Raw genomic sequence first — 18,532 nt, 5'->3', positions numbered from 1 at the left:
GCTAAGTAGCAGCAATGGAGACTGTAGGGCCACAAAGCCTCCAACACTTACTATTCATCCCTTTACAAAAAATGTCTGCCAACCTCTGACCTAAATCAAGACTGAGAGATTATACCACTTTTTCCAAGGTTAGTCTGTAGTACAGAAAATAGAAAAAGGTTTCTGCCAGGAAAGACATCATTTCAAAACATTTGAGATTAGAAGAAGCAAAGAAAAATGAAACATCTGCCAACAGAAACTCCTGATGAAACTGCAAGTTGCTGGGGTACTGAGCTGCATTCCAACTGCTAATGCTTTTTCAACAGGCACCAAATATGTAGGGTAACAAAATCTCTTCTTGTCTGAAGGGGGGAGGTTAAGGAAATTATGATCATTAAATGTTCCCGCCAATTATAATAATGTAAAAATTAATCACCAGGTCTCTTAATCAAATGTTTGGGAAAGGAGCTCAAGATTATACGCACAATAAGAAAAGAATGTGGTAAGGAGGGCTTTGTTAAACAGATAATTTCTGAAAAAAAGGAGGAGAAGTGACACTGATAAGCAAGTTGTATCACAAGAGGGAAACTTTACAGGTGGCTGGAATAACAAACACTAAAATTTAAGGATTTCCCCTGAGGGGAGAAGTCAAGTGTCTGAGTGCCATCTTTCCCTTCAGACCCAAGGGACTTACGTTATCCAGGTCCTTCCTTAGTGCAATCTTGCTGGTCACCAGTTCATGGGCTAAGTCATCGTTTTCCTGTTCCAACCTCATGTTAGCTTCTTGTAGACGCCTATTCTCCCGCTGAAGGGTCGAAAGAAACCAGTTACAGACACATAAAAATCAGATGGAAATGACATTTCTCAGTGCTAAACCTCAAAATAAATTTCTAAGTCCTACGGAAGTAAGAGACATGGCTGGACCTGATGTGTTTCCAAATCAACAATTTCTTATTTTCTAGCTCCATAAAGAAATACTTAACTGATTCAAGTGACCTTGTCAAGCAGCTACTATTTACTAACTGATGAAAAATCACTGAACTGTATAACAAACCAGGCAGCTGGTTTGAAGCAAAAACAGATCCTGCTTGCTAATTTGCAAACTCAAACTGAAACTTGAATCTACAAACAGAGGAACTGAATTTTAAAAAGGACTCAGTAAAGCTAGTTACAGGCACAATCACATGAAATGAAAGGTTGGGAGCTCATCACATGTAGGGCATAAGCAAACAAACCTCGAATCGCTCGATGGGGTCTTCTTGCTGGGCCTGCTGTTCCCTCATGGTGTGATATTCCTTCTCATATTTTTTCAACTTCTTCTGACTAATCTGTAGGATAAATCACAGGGTAAATTAAGAAGTATGAGAAAGTAGTGGGTGCTTCAGTGCCTGCAATGAAGACCAAGACTTCTGGTGGCCTGGGCAATCTCAGTCATGGACGTGGTGTTTCCTGTTTTTCTGGAGGGAAATCATCAGGGTAGGGTATAAGCCCAGGACCCCAAATTTTCAATGCGTTCAGAGTTCTCCTGGAGATGTTTGGTTCCTAAGGCTTTAACTGACAGTATTAGAATGAACACCCTATAGATGGCTCCTTCTATAGGTTCTGGGTCCTATCCGTCCCTAATAATAATAAGCCACCATTTTATTTAGCATCTACCAGCACTGCTGCTAAATGCTTTAAATCTGTGACCTCACAACACATATACAAGGTGTGCTATTCTCATCCTCCTCTTATAGGCAAGTTAACTGAGGTATGAGGAAGCTGGTTATGAAACTTGACCAGTCATACAAAAGGGACGGGGAGATCTGGGATTTGAGCCCTGGCAGTTGTACTCCATCCAAAGTCCTCACTATCCTAGCACCTCTCTATCCCCTTTCCTCTCTCTACCTCCTCTGTGCTGCTTTCAAACAATTATCTCTACCCTTAAAAACACAGCTCTGCTGACTACTCTGCTTAGATGCCCTCTCACCCCATCAAGATTATTGTTCTCTTTCTCTCAAGCCTTTTCTTACCCACCATTGCAAACCACAGGTCTGTATCTCCCCCTCCTTATTGTAAGTCAGGCCTTTGCTCTGACTACTCTATGAAACAATCCTCTTGAAGGTCACCAGTGGTGTCTTTTTACTCTGCCCAGTGGGTCTTATATCTCCCAACTAAACTTCAAATCTCCTGGACTTTTTTTTTTTTTTTTTTTTGAGATGGAGTTTCACTGGTTTCCCAGGGTGGAGTGCAATGGTACAATCTCGGCTTATCACAACTTCCACTTCCCCTGTTCAAGTGATTCTCCTGCTTCAGCCTCCGGAGTAGCTGGTATTACAGGCATGTGGCACCACACATGGCTAATTCTGTATTTTTAGTAGAGATGGAGTTCTCCCATGTTGGTCTGGTTGGGCTCGAACTTTCCGACCTCAGGTGATCTGCCTGCCTTGGCCTCCCAAAGTGCTGAATTATAGGCCACCGCGCCTGGCCCAAAACTCCCTGACTTTCATGCTTTAACATGACCAATCCACTCTGCTTTCTTCTAGAAAATCTTTTCTCCCTTTGTTTTCCTGGCTTCCCTTCTACCTAACAGGTTTCCTCCCTTTACTTGTTGGCTCTGTCTCCTTCTTCAAGCTCAACTATAACCAAGTGCAACATACCTTCCAGATGCAATTGCCACTTCTTTTCCTCTTTGAGACAGAAAGAGATAGAGACATTGAGAGAGAGAGAGAGAGGCCTTTTTCTTCCCCTCTCACCCAAGCTGGAGTTCAGTGGTGTTATCTCAGTTCACTGAAGCCTTGACATGCTAGGGTCAGCTGATCCTCCCAACCACAGCCTCCCAAGGAGCGGGGACTACAGGCACACACCACCACATCTGGCTGATTTTTACTTTTTTGTAGGAATGGGGCTTTGCTATGTTGCCCAGGCTGGAGACTATCTTTCCTTCCTCTAAACAGCTAACCTTTTCCTACGGTATTTTTTTAAATTACATGTTCAAAAATTATAAGATAGAATAGAAAAGTGGTAAAAACAGAGGTGTGTAATTTAAAGACTGATTATGGCTGGGTGCAGTGGCTCAAACCTGTAATCTCAGCACTTTGGGAGGCCAAGGCAGAAGGATCACTTGAGCCCAGGAGTTTGAGACCAGCCTGGGTAACACAGCAAGATGGTCTGTACAAAAAAATATAAAAATAAGCCAAGTACGGTGGCATGCACCTATAGTCCCAGCTACTCAGGAGGCTGAGGTGGGAGGATCCCTTGAGCCCAGGAGGTTGAGAATGCAGTGAGCAAAGACTGCACCACTGTGTCCCAACCTGGGTTACAGAGTGAGACCCTGCCTAAAAAAAAAAAAAAAAAAAAAAAAAAAACAGAAAAAAAATAATAAAGAATGAGTATAAAGCTAATGTTCATCCCTTCTTGAAGCTTCAGTAATCAGCACTAAAGTCATGACTCAGAAATCTGCCTATTAATCCCCAGGTCCAGGTAGCTACGATTCTCAGATCTAGTCCACTCCAACTTTCTTATTTTATAGATGAAGAAATAAGATCTAGAAAGGGGAAGGGATAGGCCCACATTTACTGCGTGTTGGTGTCAGCGTCTCCAGACGCTCTCAGTGGGAGAGCGTGTTCCTCTCCCACTAACTGTGGACACCTCCTCTAGTCAGGCTGTTTGCAGGTCTGCTCTATTCCTGGAGTCTGGCTGCTGCCCAAGATTAGGCAGCCAGAAAGACAGCATTCTGCTCCAGGTGACATCTATAGAAAGATGCTCATTCAACATCTGGGGTGAGGCCACAAACTGGAGAGGGACATCTTTAAGCTGAGATCTTCTGCAGTTTAAGGCCAATGCTAGGGTAAACTTTTGTTGTACACCTAAGTGACTCACAAAGAAAGCACCTAAGTAAATTGTCTATGCTATCAGTAAGTGTACAGACAATCCTAACAGATCAATAGTAATGGAACAGAAAATAAATGAGGCTTGTGGGCAGAAAACACTTCATCCCAATGCTTTTGCATTCTGAGTAAATTAAAGAGAGAGCAGTGGTTATGAGGTGCCCATGGCACTTTAATAGAACCTTTACACAGACCAACAACTCATTTGCATCTTGCATTCTTATGATAGGATATGGGTATTTCTTTTTACTTCCATGTCTTCCAAGTTTTCTGCATTGAGTATGAATTATTTTTATAATTAGGAAAAACAGAAATGCTGTTTAATGGTCATTTTGATAATTGTCCTGGGTTTCTCTAAGAGCTCCCCTTGTTTCTCTAGCTGATGGTCTTCATTTACTTCTGAATCAGTCCTCAGGGGTCACCTCTCAGGAATAGGTATAGACAAAGCTCTGTCATCTTCATAGACTTTGCTGGTACAGAGTCCTGACTTCTTCACCAGCTCAGTCTTTTCCCAGTCTTCAGCCTCATTTGTTCTCAGTCTCTTTCTCTCCCTTAAACACTCACCACAAACACAAAATCAATAAAAACACCATAGCTTCTCATGGGTTCACAGCTGATGCTAACTTACGCAGGATGGGTGGCTACATACCAAAGTCAACTAGTTCAGGCTGCCTCTAAGACACCAATTCCAAGATGATGAAGACTGATGCCTGAAAACTGAATGGTTAGCTAGAAGGTACCAGCAGCAGAAGGATCAATATAAGCCTCATTTTGAGGCTATACCTGAGAGACCAGCACCTTTCAGTCTGCCTGTGACACGATCAATGTCTTTTGCAGGCCAGAACTGTCTCTCACTCATTGTTGTCCCTTGTCCATGCATAGTGAGTATTCAGAAATGCCTGGTAAAGGCCAGGCGCGGTGGCTTATGCCTGCAGTCCCAGCACTTTGGGAGGCCGAGGTGGGTGGATCACGAAGTCAGGAGATTGAGAACAACCTGGCCAACATGGTAAAACCCCATCTCTATTAAAGATACAAAAAATCAGCTGCGTGTGGTTATAGGCACCTGTAGTCCCAGCTACCCAGGAGGCTGAGGCAGGAGCGTCGCTTGAACCCGGGATGTGGAGGTTGCAGTGAGCCGATATTGTGCCACTGCACTTCAGCCTGGGTGACAGAGCGAGACTCCATCTCAAAAAAGGAAAAAAAAAAAAAAAGAAAGAAAAAGAAAAAGAAATGCTTGCTAAATTACTGAAAAAGGACTCTCTCTCCCCTGCATTGACTTTTCTTTTGAATGAAAATGGCAACCAAAGTGGATATGCAATGCAAGCATCTTCCTTCTGCCTGAACAACTTCATACCTGGCTCACTCCTATTCGCTTCTGGGATTACAGTTCTAACACCCCTTCTTTAGCAAAGCCTTCCCTCATACTCTCATCTGTCAGGCCAGGTCTTTCAGTTATGTAACTATTCTCATAGCATAAAGTCAATTCCGCTATGGCACCAATCCAAGCTCACAATTACTTAGGTTCCTACTTAATTGTCTTCCCACCAGGAGACAGGCCACATCTGTTATGCTTACTATTTTATCTCCAGTGCTCAATGCTTGGAAAGTAATTGGGACTCACAACAATGGGATGTTAAACAATTCAAATCCAAAGACTTTCTTTTTACCTTAATAAAGATGCAACAGGGACATTTATTTAACCAATAGTTGAGCACTACTATGTGCAGTGGCATTAGCAATATAAAGATACATAAAGATGCCAACATACAAACTCCATGAGGGCAGGAACTCCTATTCATTGTGAAATTCCTAACGCGTTTCATACAGTAAGCATGAAAATACTTAATGAACAGAGACTCAGAAGTCCAAGATTCATTTTCTCTCTTACAAGTAACTTTTAATTGAATTCAGGAAGCAAGGGACGCTATGGATTTAGACTCAGAGCTCTGAATCATTCCCACTGTTCACTGATTCCTATCAGGCTTTGGATATCACAGCTTCACACGCAGAGGTATTTTTGCCCTCAAAGAAGATTAAATTTGAAATTCAATCCTTGTTCTGTTTAAATATACTTTCTTGGGGGAAAAGAAGCCTAACAAATACTTATCCTGACTGGGTTTGTAATTTAAGTAAAACCAACCTTTTACCCCACTGTAATTAGCAAAGGGGTTCTTAACACTGTTACAAATAGCAATACTTTGAAAGTCTCCAGAGAGCCATGGTTCCTCTCCAATAAAGAGTGCACAAAAGCCAACTTCCTGTCTCCCTTCACAATCCAACAGTCTACAGACCTACCATTTAGGAGGGCTCATGGGCCCCCTGAGGCCTATCCATTGTCCCAGGTTAAGAAACTTCAAAATAGAGAGCAGGTACAGACTTGATACATGCCAGTTTGTTATTTTGACAGAAGCTCAAATTCAGTCCAAAACATCTCTCCTTTGGTCACTCACTTGTCATTCATATGTCACAGGAACTGGATTATGCATGTGCTTCTTAAAATCTATGCCACTTGCCCTAGGGAAGCCAGTCTCTTATCAGCCCCTGGAATAGGCAGTGACATCAAGGGCCGCACACATGGAGAAAGAGTGAGAGTGGCCGCTCACCTGGGCAGGCGTGAGGTGGTACAACTTGCCTACTAAGAGGTGGACAGACCAAGGCTGGAGTCTTGGCTCTGCCAATGACTTACTGTGTGACCAAGGGCAAGCTCCCTAATCTTAAGCCTCTACTTTCTCATCTGTAAAAATCCTAACAGTCCTTACGAGGACTACTGTTAGGAAGAGCAAAAAAATAAAATAAAATATACATAAAGTCCTCAGAAGAGTTCCTAGCACACAGTGAAGTATTTTTCAATAAATTTTAGCTGCTATTTGTTGTTATTACTTGGCATCCTGTCCTAAATCAGGAAACAGAGGGACCCCTCTGAACATGTGCTGCAAAGAGCCATTTTAAGCAATCAATTTAACACAGAAAAGCATAAAATAGGTTACCATTGGAAGTACAGCTGATTTCCAAGTTTGACTTTAAAAAGTATTGCAAAAGTCATAATCCCTGCTGTGCTGGATTCATAGGGAGTCTAGTGAGGTGGGAGGTTGAACATTAGTAGCTATGCATGGCAAGAGAGAAGCATGTTGTTGGGTGAATTGGGTGGATAGTTGGGGGTAAGAAAGAATCTGATACGTTAAGGAGATCCTGACTCCAAAGTCTTCATTGCTTTGTGTGGTAGGATCAAAAAGCTAAATAAAAAAATCTGGGCCGGGCGCGGTGGCTAACATCTGTAATCCCAGCACTCTGGGAGGCAGAGGCAGGTGGATCACGCAGTCAGGAGATCGAGACCATCCTGGCTAACAAGGTGAAACCCCGTCTCTATTAAAAATACAAAAAATGGCCGGGTGCGATGGCTCACGCCTGTAATCCTAGCACTTTGGGAGGCCGAGGTGGGTGAATCACCTGAGGTCAGGAGTTCAAGACCAGCCTGGCCATCGTGGTGAAACCCCATCTTAAAAAAAAAAAAAAATACAAAAAATTACTGAGTGTGGTTGCACCCACCTATAGTCCCAGCTACTTGGGAGGCGGAGGCAAGAGAATCACTTGAACCTGGGAGGCGGAGGTTGCAGTGAGGCGAGATCGTGCCACTGCACTCCAGCCTGGGAGGCAGAGCGAGACTCCATCTCAAAGAAAAAATCTGACACAAGCCCCATCTTCCTGTTTAATGCTTGGGATAGGGACTGATTTTCAGTTACTGATTAAACAGAACCTCAGATTTACACAGGACTTTCAAGATAACAAGATGCCTACATACCTACAATTTACTTCTCAAAACAACTTTCTGAGATGAATAGAGCAGGGATTATCTCCCTAATTTTACTGATGAGGAAATAAGACCTATCTAGATCACATCATGTAATGTCATAGATCATATCATAGGTGATACCTATCATACATAGATCACATCATACCTGTCCAAAGTCAAGGACCCAGTATTAAGCGGCAATGCCAGTGTAAGAATGCAAGCCTGGCCGGACGCAGTGGCTCATGCCTGTAATTCCAGCACTTTCGGAGGCCAAGGTGGCAGATCAAGAGGTCTGGAGATGGAGACCCTCCTGGCTAACACGGTGGAACCCCATCTCTACTAAAAATACAAAAAATTAGCCAGGTGTGGTGGCATGCGCCTGTTGTTCCAGCTACTCGGGAGGCTGAGGCAGAATCACTTAAACCCAGGAGGTGGAGGTTGCAGTGAGCTGAGATTGTGCCATTGCACTCCAGGCTGGGCAACAGAGCAAGACTCTGTCTCAAAACAAACAAACAAACAAACAAAAAAACAAACAAACAAAAACAAGTCTGGGGTGATCCTTATTTCTTAAATTTATCCCTGTGGCCCGCTCAGTGCTGAACACATAAGTCTACAAGCGTTTGTTGACTTGAACTGACTTAGAGAAAGTACTCTGGATGCTTGGGGAAAAGTCAAAACAGGGCAGGTCAAAACACTGGTATTTGAGGGATGCAAGCAGCAGCTACTCAAAAGCATGATCTTATTCCTCTTTTACAACCCTGTGATGTTAACCTATCCTGGGGTCACACAACAGAGGTGGAGCCAAGATAAAAGCCAAGGTCTCGGGCTGGGCGCGGTGGCTCAAGCCTGTGGTCCCAGCACTTTGGGAGGCCGAGGCGGGTGGATCACGAGGTCAAGAGATTGAGACTATCCAGGTCAACACGGTGAAACCCCGTCTCTACTAAAAATACAAAAATTAGCTGGGCATGGTGGTGCATGCCTGTAATCCCAGCGACTCAGAAGGCTGAGGCGGGAGAATTGCCTGAACCCAGGAGGCGGAGGTTGCAGTGAGCTGAGATCGCGCCATTGCACTCCAGCCTGGGTAACAAGAGCGAAACTCCGTCTCAAAAAAAAAAAAAAAAAAGGCCAAGGTCTCAAAGGCCTACACTATTTACCAATGGAAATAAACATTCTATTCAATTTGAGCCTTTTAATTTAATTTTTTCAAACAGTTAATACTTGAACTCCTTCAAAGATCACTAAGTGGTTCTACCACTAGAGTGTTTTTCTAAAATGCAAGAAACAATTAGTACCAAAGAACCCAAACAGGTAAGGACTAAGGGAGATCAGCCTGTTAAAATAAGAAGGCAGTGTCCGCCGCTAGCTACCCTTGCAACAACTGGCAAAATTTAGGTTCATTACAGAGAAGAGAGCACCTGTTCAGAAGACAAGTTTCCTTTATAAAATCTGATTCTAACAGGTAGCAACAAGCAAAGAAATAAAACTACAGTCTAGTCAAATTATAAGGAACTGAACTTTGTGTAGTGTACAGAGAATAAGTTTGAACTCTGACATAGAGATTAAATTACCCATCATTCCATTACTAGCATCACCAAACAGGGATAACACACAAATGGCTTCTGTCCCATTCATACAATCCGTCATCTACAGTAAAGCAGAATGCCTGTAAGAATTGACTTCAGAGTCTGAAACTCTTGGGATCTAATCCCAACTCCATTAGTTACTAACTTTATATCCTTTGGGAGTTTACATCACTATAAGTCTCAGTATGCACAACCCTAAAAGGAACTCATATGCTCACGGTGAGGATTATTTCACTGTATGAGAGCACTGTGTAAGATTCTGTGAATCCATCAACAAACAAGACTGATGAAATTGCTGATCTCAGAGAGCTTAAATCTAAAATATACTAACTACACAAATGATTTGAACAGAGAATGAAGTTCAAACCAGTGTTGTTTTTAAGCTCTTGAATAAAAATATCCCCCAAGGGCAAATACTTCTGAATGCCGAAGAGTTTTCTGTTTCTCCAAATAGCAAATGGTTAAGAATTATATTAATTTGAAGACACTGCTATTTGGTTTTTGTACTATTATCTTTTCTTACAAGTAGTTTGAAGTCTGGCACATTCACTTTATGTTTAAAATGACAAATACAAATGAAGCAATGGTTCAGCAACTCCATTTCACCTCAGGCAGGATTCTAAGGCAAAATGATCTTCAAGTTTGATCTAGGAAACTCATTGGGCCATCTCTTAGAGCATGATTCTTAATTCTTCTAAACTAGCCTCATATATCTCACTTGTTCTCAAAAATGTCTATACAGACATAAAGAAAGAGCTTCCCTCTCATATTTCTCAAATCAAAAATTTAAAAGATCTTTCAATAATCCCCTCTAAAGACTATGCATGGCACAATTGTATGAAAGGGCTGTGAAGCTCCCAAGATCATAAATGATCCTCTAGAATAATATATTTAGAATGGAATTCCTTTTAGATCCTCTATCAGAAGTGGAACAATTTTTCTATATCAGGTCACTGATCCATAAAAGGGGAGAAGTTCAATGGATAGCTAAATGAATTTTGAGGAACACTGTTAAAATTTTAGATTAGGAGCAGGGGATCTAAACTCCTCAAGAAATAGTAAAATATTTCAGTCCCATAATAAGCCTCACTTTAAGAAGAAAGAGAGAGAATGTGAGAATTAAAAGGCCTGGAAAAAGATAAAAGTACAGAGAGGCAAGTAAGGACAGAGATAGAAAAAGATTTATAAAGAAAAAAAAATCCCAAAGGCACAGAGAAAAATACAGACATTTTTGAGCAACACATAAGATGGTATTATATACCATCTTGTGGCCATTTCAGATATTGCCACACTAAATTTAATTCTTGCACCTTTGCAATGGTTAGAGGGCAGTGGAATGGATTGGAAAGCATTGGGAACACAGAGTCAGAGCCTGCGTTCTACTAGGGTGCTGTCACTATACAGTTGGTACAACTTGGGTAAGTCTCTTGATTTGCCCTATTGTATCTCACAGGTATTATGAGGAATAGGAGGCTTTTAAGAACTGTATCAATACTACAAACTACAACAATATCATAATACAAATTACAACAATGGCTGGTGTAGTGGCGCATGCCTGTAATCCCAGCACTTTGGGAGGGAGAGGTGGGACAATCACTTGAGTCCAGGAGTTTGAGACCAGCCTGGGCAACACAGTGAGACCTTGTCTCTATACAAAATGAAAAAAAAATTAGCTAGGAAATAGTGGTGTATGCCTGTAATCACAGCTATTTGGGAGGCTGACATGGGAAGATTGCCTGAATCTGGGAGGTCGAGGCTGCAGTGAGCCATGATTGTGCCACTGCATTCCAGCCGGAGTGACAGAGAAAGACCCTTCTCAAAAGAACAAAAAACACAACAATGACAACAAAAGTAGCTATCTATTTCCTAGAGTGGCATGTGAGGCAAAGTATTTCCAATTTTCACCTTATTCAGGAAGTATAGTTAACCCTTGAACAACATGAATCAGAGGCGCTGACCCCCTGTGCAGTTGAAAATCCATGTGTAACTTCTGACTCCCTCAAAATTTACTTACTAATGGCTTACTACTGACCAGAAGCCACAATGATAACATAAAATCAATTAATACATATTTTGTATGTTATAGGTATTATATACTGAATTCTTATAACAAGCGAGAGAAAAATATTAAGAAAAATCATAAGGAAGAGAAAATATATTTACTATTCATTAAGTGGAAGTAGATCATCATAAAGGTCTTCATCCTCGTTGTCTTCACGATGAGTAGGCTGGGGAGGAGGAGGAAGAGGGGTTGGTTTTTCTGTCTCAAAGGTAGCAGAGGCAGAAGTGGAGGAGGTAGAGGTATAAAGGGAGACAGGAGGCATACTTGGTATAACTTTTATTGAAAAAACTCCACTTTTATTGAAAAAGTGGACCCATGCAGTTCATACCATGTTGTTCAAGGGTCAACTGTACAACTGAGTAAACCAAGCCACAATTTACAAACATTTAAAAAATTATGGAAAGGAATTTCAGTGAGTTGTACGGCAAAAGTTACCTCGGTAAATTCCACACGAAAAAGTTCAAAACCTTGTTTCTGAACAAGCTTTTGGAACCACGTATCATGAACCACTCTTTTGATGTCTAATGGGCTCAAGCCACAGATCATCATGTGTACTCCTACGTCACACAAGCCACAGAATGCAAGGCTCATGATGCACTTGCCAATTACTTTTCCTAATTTTCAACTGGCAAGTTACTACTCAATTACCTCTGTCAATAACAGGTTCAACTACTATGTGTATCTCTCTTATTAGTATTTTTTGGTATTAAGTATAACTGCCAGAAGACAACCAATCATCACTAACTAAACTGTACATACCATATCTCACCTTCTGGCAGAAAAATCCCATCTTTCATGTTCTGGTGAATCTGTAGGCTTTTCAGACTGCAAGCCAATTTCAAGAAAAACTACTATCTCACTTGAAATCATGTGCAAATAGAGGGAACATCCAAAGTGTACCCCAAATATGCAAAGTTCTCCAGGGCTAGAAAAAATTACATATCTAAGCACAAAATGTATGTGCTGTGCAGACACACTGAAGGCAGCCTTGTCAGACTTAACTCACCGATGGCACAGGCAAGGGAAAAAAAGACATTAGATACCATGTATCTGGACTTTCCTCACCTTTCCATATACAGAAATAGAGGATCCATATCTTATTAAAGTGTTTCAAGCTAATATAAATCCAAAAGGTAAAACTTCTGGCTGGAAGCTATTAAGCTTTGCCTAAATCCATGTTAACTCTTCTTTGTAAAACACGTGGTAGAAACTCAACAGTGTATTTATTCATTCACTTACTCAAACAATATTTATAGGCCAGATCCTGTTCTTGGTGCTGTGGATTCAGCAGTAAAGCAAAGAGATTGTCTCTTCTGCTACAGAGCCTCCATTCCAGTGGGGAAAATAAGATAAGGTAAGGAAATAAGGGCATAAAAGGTTGGGGGAGCTGCTGCTTTAGATGTTGCTATTTGAGAAGGCATGGATACTTGAGCTGAAGACTGGATGAGGTGACAGTGAGGCCATGCAGACATTCAGGAGAACATTACAGTAGAGAGACTAACTAGTACAAAGGTCTGAGAACAGCAAGGAGGCCAGGGTGTCTGAACCGGGAAGAGAAGGGGGAAATGTGTAATGGGAGACAGAATCAGAGTTTAAGGAAAAACTCTAAAATCCAGTGAATCTTTACGTATAAAACCGTTCACATCACAAGGACAAAAATTTAAACAAGAATGGTGGGCCAGTCATGATGGCTCACGCCTGTAATCCCAGCACTCCGGGAGGCCAAGGTGGGTGGATTACTTGAGGTCAGGAATTTGAGACTAGCCTAGCTAACATGGTGAAAATCCTGTCTCTACTAAAAATACAAAAAAGTAGCTGGGTGTGGTTGTGCGCCTGTAATACCAGTTACTTGGGAGGCTAAAACAGGAGAATTGCTTGAACCCTAAAGGCGGAGGAGGTTGCAGTGAGCCGAGATCACGCCACTGCACTCCAGGCTGAGTGACAGAGTGAGATTCTGACTCAAAAACAAACAAAACAAAAAGCCCAACAAAAGCTAAAACAAACAAACAAAAAAAGCAAGAGGGACACAGTTAAATAAACTGTGACATCGTGGGGCAAATTCAAGCAGAGGAATTACATAACCATTTACAACCAATTATTTACACATAATATCTCAGTGAGGAAAATCCACATAATTGCATGAAAAAGGAAGAAAAATAATATTGACTATATGAACTCAATTATTTAAGAAGGCATAAAAAAACATTTGGAAAGAAAAGCAACAAAATTGAATGTGGGATGCCTCGGGGTGGTGGAAATGAGAGTTTTCCGCAAAGGAGAGATGGGATAGAGAACAGCCAGGGAGGCGGGGGGCGCTGTGGGAACAGGAGAGAATGATGATGGTTAGATTAGAATGTTAATAATGAAGGTGGTGGTGATCAGAGTCAGGATACATTCTGACGACAGGCAGAGACATGGAGTGTGAGAAAACAGTCAAGAGGACAGCAATGTTTTTGGCCTGAGTAACCAGGTACCCCTAATTGAGATGGGGATACTAAGAAAGGAGTAGATTTTGGTGGGAAAGAAATCATGAGCAAACAAGAGGCAGCATCCTCTTTCTTGTATGTTGAACCAGGTTGAGGTGGGAAGACTGACTCAAAGAATCTCAGAACTCACTTGGTTCTATGCTCTGTGCAAACCTATTCTCTTTGAAAATATTACTGCAGAATGTTTGTTATCTACTTAACAATCAGGGAGGAAATAATTATAGTGGTAGGCATCATTTCTTGAACTCTTACTACCAGGTACTATATTAAACACTGTACATACGGTACTGTAGATAATTCCCACATATAAAAGCACTTTAACCATAGTACACAGCACATGGTAAACTATCATTAACTGTTAGCCATAATACCTGTGAAGTATGTAACACTTTAACTGGAATGGAAACTGTGATGATTATTTTAATTCCTAAAAGTTCTATTTCCACTTTTTTCCCCAAATCTACCATTCATTTTATATTATGATTTCTAGTATTTCTCAAGCAAATAGGTAGTTTTTATATTTCTTCCTTTAACAGATAGGGGAGCCATTCCAAGGTCCTAACTTTATCCAAAGGCCTCACTTTCCAGCTGCCTCCTAAAGGCCCCAAATCATATGCACTATGTCTGTGTGAGCATTAATCCCCTAATACCTACCCATGGTTCCGCACTCCCCTGAGATGTGCTCTTTGTTTACACAAACTAGTTAGTTACTTTGTTTCAAATACCTGTGCATTTCTCTTTTTTATTTCAAGTTCTTCCAGGTGTGTAAACATTTCTTGGGGTATATTTTATTTAGCCTCTCTATGTGTTAAAAGAAGACCAGGCTGGGCACAGTGGCTCACGCCTGTAATCTGAGCACTTTGGGAGGGTGAGACAGGTTTATGAGGTCAGAATGTCAAGACCATCCTGGATAAAATGGGTGAAACCCTGCCTCCACTAAAAAAAACAAAAACAAACAAACAAAAAAAAACCCAATACAAAACATTAGTTGGGCGTGGTGGCACGTGCCTGTAGTCCCAGTTACCTGGGAGGCCGAGGTAAGAGAATCGCTTGCACCCGGGAGGAGGAGGTTGCAGTGACCCAAGATTGCACCATTGCACTCCAGCCTGGGCAACAGAGTGAGACTCAGTTTAAAAAAAAAAAAAAAAAAAAAAAAAAAAGAAGAAGAAGAAGAAGAAGAAGAAAGAAGAAGAAGAAGAAGAAGAAGAAGAAGGGTAATCTGAGTTAGTTCAGTATGACACATAGTCAGAATAAGAAGTAAAACATTATTTTACAGATGTGGAAACTAAGTCCTAAATAAGTGAGCCCAGGGAGGTTGAGTCTACAGTGAGTGAGCTGTGACTGCACCACTGCACTCCAGCCTGGGTGACAAGAGTAAGACCCTGTCTCAAAAAAAGCCCACAGAAAATAAAATAAACACAGTGTTATGGTAACATGAACACAAGAAGATCCTGTATCTTTTTACTTTAAAAACTGTGCAAATCACAAATACCACTTGAAGTGATAAAATTGAGTTTTCTTTATGTATTAATAGCTTCACTGTAGGGAATTTCTGACCATAATAACTATTTAAAGTTAAGGCCAGGTGTGGTGGCTCACTCCTGTAATTCCAGCCCTTTGGGAAGCCAAGGTGGGAGGATCACTTGAGCCTAGGAGTTTAAGACTAGCCTGAGCAACATAGTGAGAATCCAAATCTAAAAAAAAAAAAAGGTAAAAAAATTAGCTGGGTGTAGTGGTGCATACCTGTGGTCCCAGCTACTCAGGAGGCTGAGGTGGGAGGACTGCTTGAGCCTGGGAGGTCAAGGCTGCAATGAACTACGATTGCAACACTGCACTCTAGCCTTGGTGACAGAGCAAAACCCTGTCCACTACCCTCCCCAAAAAAGTCAGCACAGAAGAAATCATGAAACCTGAATTCTGCCACTAACTAGGTATATGACTAGGGAACTACAACCTCTTTTTGTTTTGGTTTGCCTTCAAAACAGGGATATTAATACTCTTCCTACAGTCTGGGGGGCAATGAGATTTCATTCATGGGATTGTAACATACAGGAAAGTATTTTGGGGAAAAAAGGTTAAGAGTTATACAATACAGAAGAAAACATCATCATTAATATTATTTATGTATTATAAATGTTAACAGCTGATCAGGAATAGTGCGATACTAACTGAAAAACAAAATCTTAACAAATGCAAAATTATTTTACCTTCATGTTGCAAGCTAATTCCATTAGTTTTTTTGCATTTTCTTCTGAGCGGTATCTCTTAGGAAGCTGAACCCTAAAGAACTTCAAGGCACCTTCAAAGTCTGTTAACAGCAGGTCATCTTTTGAAGTCTTGAAGTAAGAAAATACAAACACATATAGAAAAAATGTGTTGCTGTAAGGATGCACAAGAAACTTTTTATATTCCCAGCACTTTTACAGTCCCCAGAAGACATTTCTTAGCTTTTGTCAGAGCCACTTGCATACATCCACTGTTGGGGTAGTGCCAGAGCACAGTGACTACTTAGAATGAGACTACGATCAATGTATTGCAAGGGCTAAACAGGGAATGACAGATAACTCGGCTTATAAATAAGTACCTTTAATAATCCAAGGGCGACATTAAAAATAACACTTATTCCCTGAAAGAGAACAGACAAAAAGAACACTGTCAGTGTTTATATCTGGACCATTATGTTATCTGTCCTCAGAATACCCCATATTTTTAAAGAAATTGTGAAAACTTAAGTAAGGAAGGAAACGTATTATCTCAAAACTACCTTGAAAAATAAAAACTACAGGACAACTGAAAAGCTGCTTAAAGACCCAGTTTCCCATTTTTCTGAGAGAAGAGCTTTCCTTGCCCTATTCTCATATTCAGTCATAAGAAATGCTTTTGCAAAGTATTCCATGCTTCTAAACCAAAAGCAGTCATAAAGTTAGGATCTATCAGGAAATAACTCTTGGGGGATTTTTCCTTTATCTTGTGCTGTCCCAATCCATGTACAGCAACCACTCTGTCGATAATTCCTATATTCCAGAACTGAATCTGCTCCGGGCTTCTTCCATTCTGCAAATCCTGGGGCTAAGAACAAAGGAAGGGAAGCACTAACATTTGTTGATCATGTTAAACTGCTTAAGCTCCTGGGCCTCAGTTTCCATAACTAATACTCTCCTAAGGGTTTTCTGAGATAATTAGCTAAAAAGTTTATGTAAATTATTTAGCACACCACCTGGCCCTTAGTAACTACTTAAGAGACAGTTACATATACTAGTGAAAAACTAGATACAATTTAAGGTTTGTGATTATAAATTGGTTACATAACGTATGGCACATCCAAATAATGGGATACTTGGCAACAACTAAGAAAAATGGCATATTTGGTAATATTTATTTCTTCTGTTTCTTAGGATATTTCAAGCTGAGTGGTAGATACAAATTCTTTATGAATTTTTGTATGTTTTGAATACAGCATAATTAAAAAGGATAGTATAGATGTGTATGTTCAAGTATATGAAATTTAAAAAGAGGATACCAAAGAGTATAAATAACAGTCGTATTTTTAAATATACACATATAGAACCATAATATATAAAATATTCCATATGGAAAACTTAGGATTCCATATAGAAATTATATATACCAAAAAACAAAAATTACATATACACATATATGAACACAAAAAAAAGGCTGAAAGGATACTACTTTTAACTAAGCTGTTAAAAGTAGCTAACCTCTAGACAGTGGAATTTGAAGTATTCTTAATTATTTTTACTTAGCTTTTCTATAAATATGTATTATCTTTATCATTAGTTATGTTTTTCTTAAACAAATACACACACCACACAAAATCCAAAATTATGTCATGGCAAAGATTATTTATTCTAATATCTATCTTCTTTTTAGTAATAAATCTCCTAATTTTTAGCAAATTCCTGCTCAGCTTATTTTTTTTTTTAAATCTCTCTTGCAGCTAGGTATGGTCACGTAAATAAGTTCTGACCATAAAGTGGCAATACTCGATGGAACTTCCAGGAAGTCTCTTTTAAAAATAGAGGATGGGCCGGGTGCAGTGGCTCATGCCTGTAATCCCAGCACTTTGGGAGGCTGAGGCAAGCAGATCACCTGAGGCTGGGAGTTTGAGACCAACCTGGCCAACATGGAGGAATCCCGTCTCTAGTAAAAAATACAAAATTAGCCGGACGCAGTGGTGCGTGCCTGTAGTCCCAGCTACTCGGGAGGCTGAGGTAGGAAGATCACTTTAGCCCAGGAGTTCTGGGCTATAGTGCACTATGCTGATCGGGTGTCTGCATTAAGTTCGGCATCAATATGGTGACCTCCCGGGAGCGGGGGACCACCAGGTTGCCTAAGGAGGGGTGAACCGGCCCAGGTTGGAAACGGAGCAGGTCAAAACTCCTGTGCTGATCAGTAGTGCGATCACGCCTGTGAATAGCCACTGCACTCCAGCCTGGGCAACATAGCAAGACCCCGTCTCTTTAAAAATAAAATAAAATAAAATAAAATATTAGCCAGGTGTGGTGGCAGATGCCTATAATCCCAGCTACTCAGGAGGCTGAGACATGAGAATCGCTTAAACCCAGAAGCCGAAGGTTGTGGTGAGCTGAGATGGCAACATTGTACTCCAGCCTGGGCAACAAAGAGCGAAACTCTGTCTCAAAAAAAGAAAAAAAGAAGAAAGCTAGAGGATGCACCATCTTCCACCTTCTAATCCTCCTGGCATGAATATAGATAAAATAGTTGGTGTTCTACTCCTCCGT

General features: G+C 40.8%; 1 protein-coding gene across 8 annotated transcripts in view; it reads right to left on the bottom strand.

Annotated features, from left to right (window-relative positions):
• Positions 1-18,532, bottom strand: part of RABGAP1 (RAB GTPase activating protein 1) — a 178,597-nt gene that overhangs the window by 15,376 nt on the left and 144,689 nt on the right. For all 8 annotated transcript variants that reach the window (XM_074395311.1, XM_074395310.1, XM_074395309.1 and 5 more), the window contains 4 exons: positions 16,354-16,395; positions 15,977-16,105; positions 1,215-1,307; positions 674-784 (listed from right to left, as the gene is read on the bottom strand). In XM_074395311.1, coding sequence (XP_074251412.1) covers positions 674-784; positions 1,215-1,307; positions 15,977-16,105; positions 16,354-16,395 — 375 coding nt within the window. The remainder of the gene's footprint in view (positions 1-673; positions 785-1,214; positions 1,308-15,976; positions 16,106-16,353; positions 16,396-18,532) is intronic.

This window comes from Saimiri boliviensis, chromosome 2 (assembly GCF_048565385.1).
Source record: "Saimiri boliviensis isolate mSaiBol1 chromosome 2, mSaiBol1.pri, whole genome shotgun sequence".
In the NCBI taxonomy this organism is placed as follows: Eukaryota; Metazoa; Chordata; class Mammalia; order Primates; family Cebidae; genus Saimiri; species Saimiri boliviensis.
The sequence above is the reverse complement of the archived record's forward strand: the minus strand, read 5'-3'. Positions and strand labels throughout refer to the sequence as shown.